The sequence below is a fragment of the Anser anser genome (assembly GCF_964211835.1).
Source record: "Anser anser genome assembly, chromosome: 1".
NCBI lineage: Eukaryota > Metazoa > Chordata > Aves > Anseriformes > Anatidae > Anser > Anser anser.
The window spans coordinates 27,237,435-27,251,348 of NC_139720.1; the positions used below are offsets into that span (position 1 = coordinate 27,237,435).

Here is a 13,914-nt window from a genome sequence, read left to right on the forward strand (position 1 = left end):
CTACACCGAATGCTACGTTTTGGACCGCTGACAGCCTTTATCTGCTGCTTCAAATACCCACATCGCAACTCTCTGCAAGTAACCTCCGATTTGCATTGTACTGAGATAAATGCCACAGGGCTTACTCTTTTCTCCAAAGAGCCGCAGAGTAGGTAGGAGTGCCTTGTTTTATGGCAGCTTATTAAAGCCCCTGCCCAGATAAGCCCAATCGTCTCACCTCATTTTCAGCTGTTTTTTAGTAATGCAAAATTGATCTTGCTTTTTTCTTTTCCCACCAGCAAAGAACTATTTTTTTTCTTACTGGTCAGATCAGCCATAGTATGAGTAACATTCAGGGAAAAGAATTCAATAGCAACAGATGCTTCCTCAGGACAGACTAAGCAAAATACTGCTTTTAATGAAGATTTTACTAGCAAATTACATTCCTCAACAAGATTTTCTCAGTGCAATATACCATCATAGATACCACTTTTTAAAGGACAGATAACCACAAGCACGCAAATCTGCAATAAACATCTCATCAAGAAGTGTGAAGCAGACTCATGCTGGCAGAAGTGAGGGAACTAATGTCTTCAGAAGCTGCACATCAGCTAGATGCTGTGTTTTGCTAGCCTGCCTTTCTGAAGTCCATCTAAACTAATCCACTTTTTTCAGCAGTTACATCAAATTAACTTATCTGTTGAGATAAGTAGCTGAACAGGCTTTGTTTCCCCAGATCATACATGCAAGAAGCCCATATAAAGGAAGTAAATCCAGTATTAAATCCAACTTAACGCATGAGAACTTAGAACCACCTACAGCTTCTCTATTGCCACTGAGATCTTCCAGAAATGCGTGCGCTGAAGGAGGATGGATTCTCTGGGCTCCAAAACCAGACAAATACTAAAGCAGAAATGAATGTGCTTTCATGAGCCTTACGAGCTGAAGATCCCCCCCTTTGGCAACTAAAAGCCACTGGCTCAGCTATCACTTGAGGAAGCACAAGTTAAAACATAGGGGCAGGACATGTAAAATGATGTGGTTTGAGACAAAAAATTTTTTTAAAAAAGGACGCAGATACAGCAAAACCCACCTTGTTTGTAACATGCAGAGATGAGCTAGAAAAGCCAACTGCAATATAATTCATACAAAGCTATTTTTTCTGAAAACTGTTTAAAGAAAACACTTGTGGGAGATGCATTACAGTCAGATCTGATGCTGGTTATTCACCACACTGAGACTTTTAGAAACTGATAGGAGCTGATTTGATCAAGCCAAAACAGAAGCAACACTGCATCTTAAGAGTCTAAATGACAAAACCTTTTCATTCGAGAGAAATGCACATTCGCACACAGTATGAACACTTTACACACATACAGGTACCAAAAAACTAAGTTACAACCGAGTATCCTTTTAGAAACTCAAAAAGCTTGAAGTGAGAAAATCCCTTAAGTTTCTCAATTTATTACTCTAGTTTCTTCCCAAACATCACCTAACACTTAAAGACAATGCTGTAGTTTCCAAGATCAGATTTACAGCCACTGTTTTCAGTTACAGGTCTTCAGAGCAGCTTTCAAGGAATTGCAAACTGCTGAGTTCACTAACCCAGGACTTCTAACATCATGGGTCGCTACGTACGGGTCTTGCAAACAGCTTTTTAACGCAAGCCTTTGCGTGGAATAGCACATTTACTGTATTTAATGAATTGAAGGCACAAACCCAATCTAAATACATTTTTCTGAAGACTTCTGTGACTTCCTGCACTTTTGAGGATTAATTTGGATAAGTCATACACATGGTACAAAAAAGACCCTCTAAAACCCACAAGAAACAACCAGAAACATCACTTCTTAGAGCACGGAGAAGGGCAGCACTCCCTGCTGCAGGTGATTCCCACACACAGGGCAGTCCCAGTCAGCAGTGCAGGCTAAAATGCAAGTCTGATGCCAGCAGGTAAAAGTTAGCGAGGTTTAACCTCTCAGTTCAAATGAAACCAAATGCTGCCCAGCACGTCAGTTAAAAATTGCTTAATTTGATTAAGTAAATGATTTTAGCTAAAATTTCATATCAAGGAGATAAGTGAAGGAGAAAAAGACAGGTTTGTTGTATGCAATGAGCCTGGGTATCAGGCAAACTTTCTCCTGCAGAGATTAAAGCAATTGCTCTATCAACAAATGCCTGCATTCAGCTCCTACAGTACTTGCAGTTTTTCAGATTGCACAAGCACAGAGGTAGCAATGATTTACAGAATGGTGTCTTGTTTTCATCCTTTTGCCTTTATTTCATGACATAATTTCTCTCAAGGCGTGCCATCAACCAGATACACAGACAAATCCTCCTCCTCCACCTCTTTCCATACTGAGGCGCGCTGAAGTTTCTTTTATTTTAAAGAAGTCGTGCACAGTGACTTCAAATGCCCCCAAACCGCTCTTCCTGTTTCTGGCACATCGGAAGCTGACACTGGCTGAAAAGCCCGACCTTCTGTGCTGAACGTGCCTATATATGGCCATGAATACGTGCTCGGCCCGCGGGGCTCTCAGTGCCACGCTACGGTGTCAGCTCCGCTTCAGGCATCGGCCAGGGTGCATCTAACAATAAGAAAGGCATTAAAATATAAGTTAGCTATTCCTTTTTTCCCCCATTTCTCTTTTTCTCCTCTTTTCCCCTTTTTAACATAACTGAATTACAGCTGTGCTTGCCAGGCACCCTGACAGCTCCCACAGTTAACAGGCTGCAGGAGGAAGAACAAGCTGGTAAGCAAGATGCTGTGAAACCACAGGCTTTGCCCCTGCTCTTTCCTACACTTCGCTTATTTCAAGTTCAGCGGTGAGCTCACTGCAGCAGGGAGACCCACCCTTCCTCCACACTTGTACCAGGTTAAAGTTTACTGCTCCAGAGCAATAAAAACAGAATAGTGATGTACACATAAAAAGCTCTTTTAACCTACAAATTGCACGCAGATCTTAAAGAACAGACTAAAAATGGTGTGGGAAGAGAAGGCTTTCACAATCCACTTCCACTCTACACAGCCACAACAACTTTGCTGCTCATCACAGGAAAAGACAGAGCTTCCTCCAGCAGTTACCTATACCAGCGATTACTGAAAGCGTGGTAGAAGGGCTGAGGCATGATACATGATGCATTTTGTATCCCGCACTCCTGAGAGAACCCTTGCTTCCCTGTAAGCCAAAACAAACCTCGTACTCACAGGTCAAGCTATGTTTGGCAAAAAAGTAGATGAGATCACGTTAAGAAGAGAGCTCTGCGGCCCTGCTCTAGGAGAAGTAAAGAGTCCGACGTTTGGTGTGATTCCTTCTGCCACTGCTTGAGGTGCTGGTTCCGGAAGCCTTTCTGCAGGCAGCCAAGCAAACAGCTTAGTCCTGACCCACTGACCTCTGTTTACAGACAGTTAGAGAAAGGGGCTTCTTACAACTGGACCATAATTTCAGAAATATTAACGCAGTTAAGATTATCCAAACCATTTGAAAAAGTTTAAATTCTCTGAAAATTCACACTGTAATTCACACTGCCAGTAGCACGCAAGTCCTTCAGAGATCCTGCTGGTAGCCCTGGGGGTGACACTGGGCGAGAGCCCTCCCTAGCGTTACTGAGGCCTGAGTTCAATTCCGGCTACCGCTTTGAGTCCAGCTGAGCCAGTCATTTTCATTATGCAGCTCTGCTCTCTAATGAACGCCAAAACTGCTCTGGCATCTTCTACCAGTCAAAATTCATTGTGTACTGACAAATGTACCGTATCAGGAAACATAGTTTAAGGTTCCATCAGCTGCCTCACTTACAAGATGCAATGCTGCTGGCTACAACTGAGCCAATGACAAAGACATAAAACTGTTAGAGTGCCCACACAGGAGGGCTGTGAAAATGGTGAAGGGGTCTAGAGGGCAAGACGTATGAGGAGCAGCTGAGGTCCCTTGGTTTGCTCAGCCCAGAGCAGAGCAGGCTGAGGGGAGGCCTCATGGCGGCCTGCAGCTCCCTCACGAGGGGAGCGGAGGGGCAGGCGCTGAGCTCTGCTCTCTGGGGACAGCGACAGGACCCGAGGGAACGGCATGGAGCTGGGACAGGGGAGGGTCAGGCTGGGTGTTAGGGAAAGGTTCTGCACCCAGAGGGTGGTCGGGCACTGGGACAGGCTGCCCAGGGCAGTGGTCACAGCACCGAGCCTGCCGGAGTTCAAGAGGAGTTTGGACAGTGCTCTCAGATACCAGGTCTGATTTTTGGGTGGTCCTGTGTGGAGCCAGGAGTTGGACTCAATGATCCTTGGGGGTCCCTTCCAACTCAGGATATTCTGTGCTTCAATGATCTGTCAGTATTGCAAACATCAAAAGAGTTCTGAGTTTGCAAATCCATCACTGTTTAAAAAAAAAGAAACTGGCTTCCTTTGGAGAGGTAGATACTTGGTACTTACTGGCTTCAGTTTGTTAAGTTCCTGGGTTAGGTACTTTCCAGGATGTTCCACCAGGAATTATGACACATCTCCTAATAAAAAATGAACTGGGGGTGTTCCATGAATGGCATAAGTTGTTCAAAGTTTGAACTGCCCCCTTTCTAAAAACTCCTTCATATAACCAGTGCTTGGCTATTTACCTTGAGCAAGAACACAGCAACTAATTCATTTACCATGAGAACTTCAGATAGTTATTGCTTCTTGCTGCTAACAGAGCAGTGAGGTGAACTTCAGAGGCCCAGAAAAGCTCTAAGAACATGCGAGTGAGAAAGGGATTGCCCCGTGTCAGCAGCAAACCTTCTCAGCATCTCACGGAACCTCACCCATCCTCATGGGTATGATTTCAAATAGCACAGAAGCATTCTGATACATGTAGCATCTCAAAAAAAAAAAAAAACACACAGCAATGATGGTCAATCTGGCAGAGAGGGAATGGATACAAGAATTAGCACTGCAACTGCCTTGCTACCAAGCTCAACCGAAAAATGCACTGTGGCATTCAGCTCACTTCTGCTTCTGGGACAGCTAAGGAAGAAACCACTGCAAAAATGTGGTCCTGGGGCACAGGAAAGGAGGGGCACATTCCAGGCCCATGGCTTTGACTGCACAGACGTTTCCTTCATGTTAATGCTTGAAGCTGCATTAGATCTGTGAACATGCATTGCCCTCCAATCCATTTAGCAAGCTACAAATTCTGTAAACTGTAATAATAAAGAGAAAAGGAACAGGGTCTTGTAACGATCCAAATCAACTCCTGCGGATGAAAACATCGTATTACACTGGATTGGAATAAACTCTTCCTTTAAAAAATACACGGGACAAACCAGAAATAAGTTACAGAAGATAGATCTCACATCGTTTTGTGTACTTTTATTACCCCTGCCTGTATCTAACTGGCCACCCGTTGATGCCACGCACTTCCTATATATTAATTCAGAAACATGAAAGAACAGAACCGGTCCACTTAGTGAAACATAGTTTGTTTGTACACATTAAATGAACAAGGTCAACCTGAAACTTCAGCTATCACAATTAATTACTACAAGCTATGAAAAGAAAAAAAAAAATTACTGATAATTATACTACAGAGAGTTGAAGATATTACATTGGTTTTTGCCTACATCTGTATTTCTCTGAAAGCCTGTGGCTCATCAGTAGTTGGCTAGAAAACAACTAAGAAAACCACGCACATACAAAAGTGATTCCAAAACTACTGACGGCACTATGTCACAAATTTATAGTACAGAATATTCTTCCTGCAGTGGTTTTATTCCAATTTACCTTCAATGTAGCCCTTTTTCCAGATACGCACATGGAAGGTCATACTGTGAGCAACCAGGGAAATACCAAAGCAGTAGAAAAGATTAAGAACACCCCAGGTTAAAAATTTATACAAAATCCAGCTTTTTGTGTATTTATCGGGCTTTTAATAGCTTCCACAGCATTTTCTGAGAACAAGCAAACAAGAAGGAGGTGTGTGCAATACAGTTGCGTCTCAGGAGACTATACCAGTATTTTACAGCAACTTATTTCAGACTGTATTCAGAAGTTATTCTTTGGTACTTCATATTTCAATATAGGGTCAAACCTCAACATATCTAACCAATGTAATAAATGAAATTATTTTCATCTCCATTGCTTTGGGAAGCTAGTGCTCCTTTTGTTAAAAAGAAATCTCATATGATTTGAAAAGGTCCAATGCAGTCTGAAGTAAATTTATGATTAGCTCTTACCGATAAAGCCATTGGAAGCTAAGCAACTGCATGCCTTTCTTACGGATGAGAGAGACATCAAATAATACGCATACAAATCTCAAGGTTTCCTTGCAAGAGTCATTCACGGGGAACTGAATAAGCAGCACAATTTTACATTTAGCATAAAGCAAAGGCGTTCCCTTTTGTTTGAGAAGTTAAAGGTATAAGGTACAGCTAACTAGGTATTCCCAAAGCACAAACTTGGCAGTGCCATGCCCAGGCATGGCACCAAGCCGTAGTCAGCCACGCACACATGCTCCCTCCTCAGCTGCAGCACCCAGCCCTTCAGCACCCAGCCCTTCCCCAGCAGCCGCCGCAGAGAGGCATCCACTGTAACCTCACAAGTGCTTTGTTCACATTCACAAACTGTTCTTCCACCACAAAACCTACATGTTTAAAGTGATCCTACTAGTCCAAGTTCATTATTTACCATTAAGTATTCAAAGGACACCAAGCCTAGATTCAAGAGCAGCAGGGAGAGGAAAGGAACAAGATCAGAGCTTTCTCTTTGAAAATTGCCTCTCTTAAAGTCATAGATGATGGTGCCACCTTATCTATAACCACATCCCCTGCCAATTCCAGTGCCTGAAAATCCTCTCTCAACGTTACCTACCAGTTCGAAAGTTTTAATGCTTTCTGTCAAATTAAGAAGAAAGTATTTGAAATGCCTTGTATTTCAGAAGCTGGTCACTCAAGAATAAAAACAGTAATTTCCATATGCTGAAAAAAATCTGCTTTCATTTCTTCTTAAGCAATTCAAAGTTCTTCATACCCCACTCCAGGCAACTGCAACTCAGTTTTATATACTGCTCTCCAAGAAAAACATTGGTTTGGTAAATAATGTGGTTAGAATTTTTATCCTATTCCTGTTTGATTGCCAAAATCAAAGTCAACCAAAGGTGGCATTTCACGGCAGAACTGTAGGTTGACGACTGCTGTTGGGCAAAGAACCTTTCCTGCTGTACGGCAAATCATTCTCTCCCATCTCAAATATTGCTAGAGTGGCCAATAATTCGATCTATAACTTTTCTTTAGTTTTTGTTCAAATTTTTTTTTTAATCTTATCTACCTACTTAAGCTGTGAGGTTTCCTGGGTAGCAAACTTCTGCAAGAGTTCGGTGAGCGCAAAGACAGCAAGGACCGGGCTTCTGGGGGCGCTTGGGTGCCGCTGCATTCGAAACAGGCCCCGACATGGTGAAAGCCATACTACTCAGGGAGTATCTAACTTCTCCAAACTGCTCATGACAAAAGAAAATACGAAGTGCAGTTTTAGAAATCACTCATATACAGAACTACAGGTTTAATTTGTATGCATCGTCAACCTTCAGACTTTTAACTTGTCCAAAACGCAGACAGCTTTGTTTCGCATCACGACTCTCTGTGGAGATGCGCAGTGAAAAAACAAGATGCATCGGGCACAAACAGCAGCAAGAGAAATTCCCATTAAATATGAGGAAAAGTTTTCGACCACAAGTGCAAGACAAACGCTGGAAGAGGTTACCCAGACTGCGCAGTCTCCATCCTCAGAGATGCCCCAAACTCAAAGGGCAATTCCCTGAGCAACCTGGTCTAAGTTAGCCCTGCTTTGACGATGCAGCATTTGGGTTACTCCCAGAAGTTTCTTCCAGCCTGCATGACTCTACAAATAAATTATTTGCATTTATACACAGAGTATGTAATCAATTTTTCAGACCACGTTGAACATTTTCGTAGTTTCACCACAGACAAAGCGATTAAAGTTCCAGTTCTGTCCTTCAATGTTAAGTGTATCGATGGATTTTTAAAAACTATTTCCAAACTCACATCAACACGTTATGATATCTTAGCTATGTACAGAGAAATCTTGATCTTGGGGTAACTGCCGTATTCGGAATTACATGGCAGTCTGTGAAGCACCCCCAACTTCTTCATTCCTATTAAAGAATTGTCTCAAACTTATAGATTACTGTGTGACTATACCCAGGAAAGACTTTTAAAATCCTGCATCTACTCCAAAACATTCTGCTCCTAATATTAATATCCTTTTGAAATGAACGATTCAGAGCACATATTGATTTAATACACGTAAAGAACTAATAATTCTTTTATTTTTAAAAGTGCCAGTGATGCTTCTGAGGTGGTTTTGGAAAAAAGGTGCATTTTTGCATGAAGGAAACACCTGAAGCAGAACCCCCCTCACTGGTGGGTTTGTTTTTGCAAAGTGAGCTCTGCTGCCAACGTACTAACTTTTGAAGACTAAGCTACACACACGACGATGCATTTTACAGGCACAGACTTCTCACCTCAAAGCACTGAGTAAACAAAGTTTTCCTTAACCAATGCGACAAAACTACACTGCAGAGTTTTGCTGGTGTAGTTAGCTCGGTAGGTTTTCACAGCTAGGTTAAGAAACTGCAAAGTTACCCAATGCACCAGGAAGCATGAGGCAGCCAAGCCAGCTCATTTTTCACAAACGGGACCCTATTTCCGTGTCAGAAGAGAGGTTTTGTTCTGCTTACAGTGAGCTGGCTGGCTGTTAAAGCTCCACCTTACTCCATAAGCCTTCCTAACCAAGCAGAAACACAGAGACACACGCATACTGAAAGAGGTGTGGCTCCCTTCTGGTATCACATTTGACAACACATATATATGCTTAGCATTTTAAGGAACATAAGCAATTTTTGCACTAAAACCCTGATGTGTGAAAATTTCCTACTAATACTCTCCTTTCCTCACTGCAGACACCCCTGTTTTCTATCTCCGCACCAACACAGCTATTTAACTCCTGTGCTTTGTAGTGAACAGGATTCACATTGCAAAAGGAAAAAAAGATAAAACATCTACAGTAAACATGTCCTGGCGAGTCACCGAGAGGCACTGACTACAGAGTACAAGATTTCATTACGATTTTAACAGTTTCAGTCTTGTTTTTCATGTGCTGCTATTTGTTAATGAGTATTTACATTAGTAAATGCATCTTTTACAGGAAAAGCAGTATCTTCCATTAATCATTGCTTACATTCATGGAGATAAATTGTGTGCTTTTATATGCACACTAATACAGTCATGAAGAAACATTTTTGTATATGCTTATTAGTTTGACATCGCCACAGGCAGAAAAGCAATTTGTACAGAAATTGGAACACAATTAAACTGCAAAGAATGGTTATTAAACTTTTAGCCAAACTCGTTCAAATACGCTGAATAAATAAATAGGTTTTGCATTCAAGACTTATTAAGAGAGGATGCATTACAGATAAGAAGGGAAGGGAAATGATGATTTCCAATTGCTACCTCACTTAAGAGTTCAGGATTTCCACCTCTCACATCTAATTTTTATTTATAGACTGAAACACAAACAAACTTTTGTTTTTCCACTTGTCTGAAAGCTTCCTAACTTTCAGTAACCTAAGTGAACAGGACGGCCATAAAACCCCGTGTCTCACCACGGCTCTCTTTAGGGCTGGAAAATCCCAGGTGCGGTAACCTTCGCTGGCAAGAGCCCAGCTTCACACCTTGGGCTTTGCACAGTCTTACACACCACATCAACTACAGCTAGCTCTCAGATGTATTTGTTTTTTAGCGCTTTTTAAAAATCACCCACACGGTATCATCACTTTGAAAGATATGCAAGGTTTCAAAATCTTGTGCTAAAATGAGAACCTAAGGAACAGAGCTGTGATCGAAACCAGTTGCACAATCTCGCACGCTGAAATAACATTCTTTCTGGAAAGTGGCTCTTCTCTTTCCCTGCTTTTAGAGCTCCTTTACCTGAACCACGCGCTACTGCCAATTTATTCCACTATCCCAATTCGTGCCCTTTCTGTATTCTCCCTTACACCAAGCACAGCAAGTTTTAAACCTGAGTTATGTTACAGCCATGTTGAACTGGCTGCCAGGTGACACCAGCAAGTTGGTGCTGCTGCCACAGGAATTACTTACTGCCTTCGCAGCACTGGAATTCCTGACTACGCACAAAGCAGGACAGGAACTGAGTTTCCGAACCCGTGGTATCACCAGATCACTTATCTCTCATTTTGCTTTTATAGCGCTATTAGGGGACCAGTACAGAACAGTCTATATTTGTTCACCTTCTTCCCTCCTCAAATTTCAGTAGTTCTGACCACTGTTATAGCTATGTATCCGTAAAAGTTACCTACAACCCGATTGCACCACCATCATCTACACCAGCCTTTGAAGCTCTCCATTTCTTATCACGGAAGAAAGATATATGGAGAGGCAATATGATTTATTCCCTGTGAACATTAATGTTTGTCTACCTGTCCTCCTGTATTTGTAATCACAGTCCCAGCTGGATGGCTGAGAAGGGTGTGTTTTCCAAATGCTATCCAGCAGGAGGATCTCTTTCACTCAGTGCTGCTCAACGTTTGAGATAAAATTTAACTAATTTCATAAATGTTAACTTCAAAAAATTGTTTTATTATTCATATCAAGTAACAATTGAGAGACTAGAAATTAACCAAACTGAAGAAATTCAATTCAAGATCTCCACATGCATTAAGAATTTGCACTTTCAAATTTCATTCCTTATACAGTATTCATTTAGTGACTCAATCGAGGGCAAATCTTAAAATTGCAGTAATTTAACCAAAAAATGCTTTAGTCTAAACCGAGGAAGTCTTCTACTTAATCCACTTAGAGTGCACAGTCTTAGTTTAATACCATCAGAAAATGATTACAGCTTTTAAGCAGTAAACATTTTTATTGTAAAATGATAGCATAACTGAAATGTATCTATGCTTTCAAGCACATTGTTAAAAGGCTATCCGACATAACTTAAATGATGTAATAAAATCCTTAAACAAGCCCATGCCATTTCGGGGACCCCAGTCTTTCCAAGCACTGGGTGGGAGCTGCCCAATACAGAGAATGCTCGTTTCAGAATGGATAAATACATCACACCTTGATAAACCACCTGAGAGGCTCACATTCAAGAAAGCTAATCCATGTACCTCTTTTGTGGAAAAGTAAAATCTTGAGGTATCATAAGGTCTCCAGAGATATTTGCTTGCTTTTCCATGAGCTTGCAGCATTAGCCATCTTTGTTTTATTAGCCAATAAAATCTCTTGCCAGGCTTGGAAAATTCCAATCATGTAGGACAATCAATTTTATATGAGACTGAAGCGGATAAAAGAATCAATTTAAATTTACTATGGCAAAGTAGTGATTCTGTTCATTTATACCAAGGCAATAGGAGTCTCTAGAAGGTCTGCATCCATTCTGAGAGGAAAGAAAAACTGCAATTAACGGACAGAAGAAAGTTCAGAACTTAACTCCATCAGTTGCACAGGCACAGTATTAAGCACAGGCAGTGCTTCTCAGCTCACGGAGAGGCAAGATGAAAATGTCACCATAATTTACATTATTTGTCAGGACAAGAGGCAACGGGCACAAACCGGCACACAGGAGGTTCCCTCTGAACATCAGGAAACAGTTCTTTTTATTTTTTTATTAACTGTGCAGGTGACTGAGCACTGGCACAGGGTACCCGGAGAGGTCATGGAGTCCTCCTTGGTGATCTCCAAAAGCCACCTGGACGTGGTCCTGGGCAACCTGCTCTGGGTGGCCCTGCATAAGTCATTCTGTGATGCCAAAATAACTTGTAGTTGGAGTGTTTTCCCTAACAGCAACATACGGGATTAGAGTTACTTGCATGTTCTAGAAAGGATACAAAGAGCCATGGACCATCATGTATGTGAATGGTCCTCACGTAGAGGACTAAAGTCTCTGGCTGGAAAGAGATGGAGGGACCCTCATGTTATGCATCTTTTGGCCTATCAGTGGCTCTCTAGTTCTGAAACGTGGCCCTGTTAATCCCAAACATGCAAAAAATCTGCCTTTTCATAACGACTTAAGACATTTTGGACATCCCTGTAAGTTCAGAGAAGCTTGAAACATCATTTTTTGGTGTCCACAACCTTTCAGTCATCTCAGAGCTTCCGCTGCCAGGAAAGCACACATTTTTTGATCAGAAATGAATAAAACTGTGTGTTACACGAAGACAGGGGCAGCGCACGCAAGCCACCGCACCCCAGCTGTGAAGCAGGCAGCTGCCACGAAGCTGCCTCCAGGAGAGGAAGCCAAGGAGCGCCGATAACTGAGGTCTCCGAGGCACCCTGCTCCTTGAGAGGCTTGCCGTAAAAAATCACTTTTGACCCTCTGTAAGTCTCCACCGCGCACACACGGACCGCAGACGCCTCCGTGACACAGCCGCTCCGCTCCTTGACCTCGGACCCGCCGGCGGCTGTAGGAAGCGAGGGAGCCTTCCTCCTCCCCGCACCCTTCCTCCTCCTCCTCCTCCCCACACCCTTCCTCCTCCTCCCACGCCTCCCGGAGCCGGGGGGAGGCGCAGGGCCCCTCCGTGCGGCGGGCAGAGCCGGCGGCCGGCCCCGGGAAGGGGACCTGGGGCCGGGGGAAGGGGCCGGCAGCGCCTCGCCCCGTCTCGCCCTCTCGCTTCCCGCTACCCAGGCACCGAAAGGGGGAAGGGAAGGGGGGAGGGCCGCGGGGAAAACACCCAGCCCGCGGCCCCTGCAAACGCCGGCGGCCCCTTCAAGCCGAGACAGCTCGGCTCCGGGGGTGTGGGGGCGAGGGGGCGCCCCGTGGGGGCGCGGCACCCCGCCCGCCCGTACCTTCTCCTCATCGGAGAGCTGCTCCTCCAGGTCCGCCATCTTCCCGTCCGCCTCCCGCAGCGCCCCCACGCTGCCTGCGCATGCGCGCGGCGGGGGCGGGCTCATGGCGGCGGGGCGGGGGCGCTGAGGGAGGGCGGCGGGGCCGTGGCGGTGCCGCCACCGCCTCCACGGGCGGGCGGGGGGCGGGCCGCGCCCGCTGCCTCCTTGCCCCCGGGGGTTCGGGAGGCGCTGTTTGGCTGCGGGGAGGGGGCGGTCGGGCTGAGGGGGGCTGTGGGGTGCAAGTGGCCGGCTCACGTCTCGTCTTGGGCGGAGGAGTCATTTAAAAATGAGTCATCGGGGCTGCGGGGGTGACGAGGGGAGGGGAGCACCTGTCTGTCGTAGGAGGATGGGCTGAGGGAGCCGGGGCTGGTTAGCCTGGGAAAGAGGGGACCGAGGGGAGACCGCATCAGTGTGTACAAATACCTGAGGGGAGGGCGTCAACAGGATGGAGCCGGTCTCCTTTCAGTTGTGCCCAGTGAGAGGCAACGGGCACAAACTGAAGCACAGGAGGTTCTGGCTGAATATGAGGGGGCACTTTACTGTGAGGTGGCAGAGCACTGGAACAGGTTGCCCAGAGAGGCTGTGGAGTCTCCTCTGGAGATACTCAAAACCCACCCGGATGCCATCCTGTGCAACGTGCTCTAGGTGATCCTGCTCAGCAGGGGGGTTGGACTACATGATCTTCAGAGGTCCCTTCCAACCTCAGCCATTCTGTGATTCTGTGAAAAAAGGGCACTGCGAATTGGGATGGGCTGAAGCAACAATGGGATGGGCTTCAGCAGGGGGACAGCTGGACCAGATGTCCTTGGAGGTCTTTTCCAACCTTAATGATTCTATGATCCCCTGGGTGACATGCCCGCCGCAGGCCGGTGTGTGTTGCAGCTTGGGGCGGCGGAGCTACAAATTCAGGTGGGGGCAGAATTTTCAGAATAATTTTTTTGGAAAGCCATGAAATTTGATGGAAGAGAGCTCAGAAAGTTCAGTTTAATGCCACCAGCGAAGACAAAATGGATGGTGTGAAAGGTTTGGTACTGCAGAAGACTATGTAGAAAA

General features: G+C 44.6%; 1 protein-coding gene across 1 annotated transcript in view; it reads right to left on the minus strand.

Annotated features, from left to right (window-relative positions):
• CAPZA2 (capping actin protein of muscle Z-line subunit alpha 2) overlaps positions 1-13,000 on the minus strand; it is a 29,547-nt gene extending 16,547 nt beyond the window's left edge. The window contains exon 1 of the mRNA XM_083851189.1: positions 12,823-13,000. Within this exon, the coding sequence (XP_083707315.1) occupies positions 12,823-12,927 (105 nt within the window). The 5' untranslated portion in view covers positions 12,928-13,000. The remainder of the gene's footprint in view (positions 1-12,822) is intronic.
• Between the last annotated feature and the right edge of the window lie 914 nt (positions 13,001-13,914).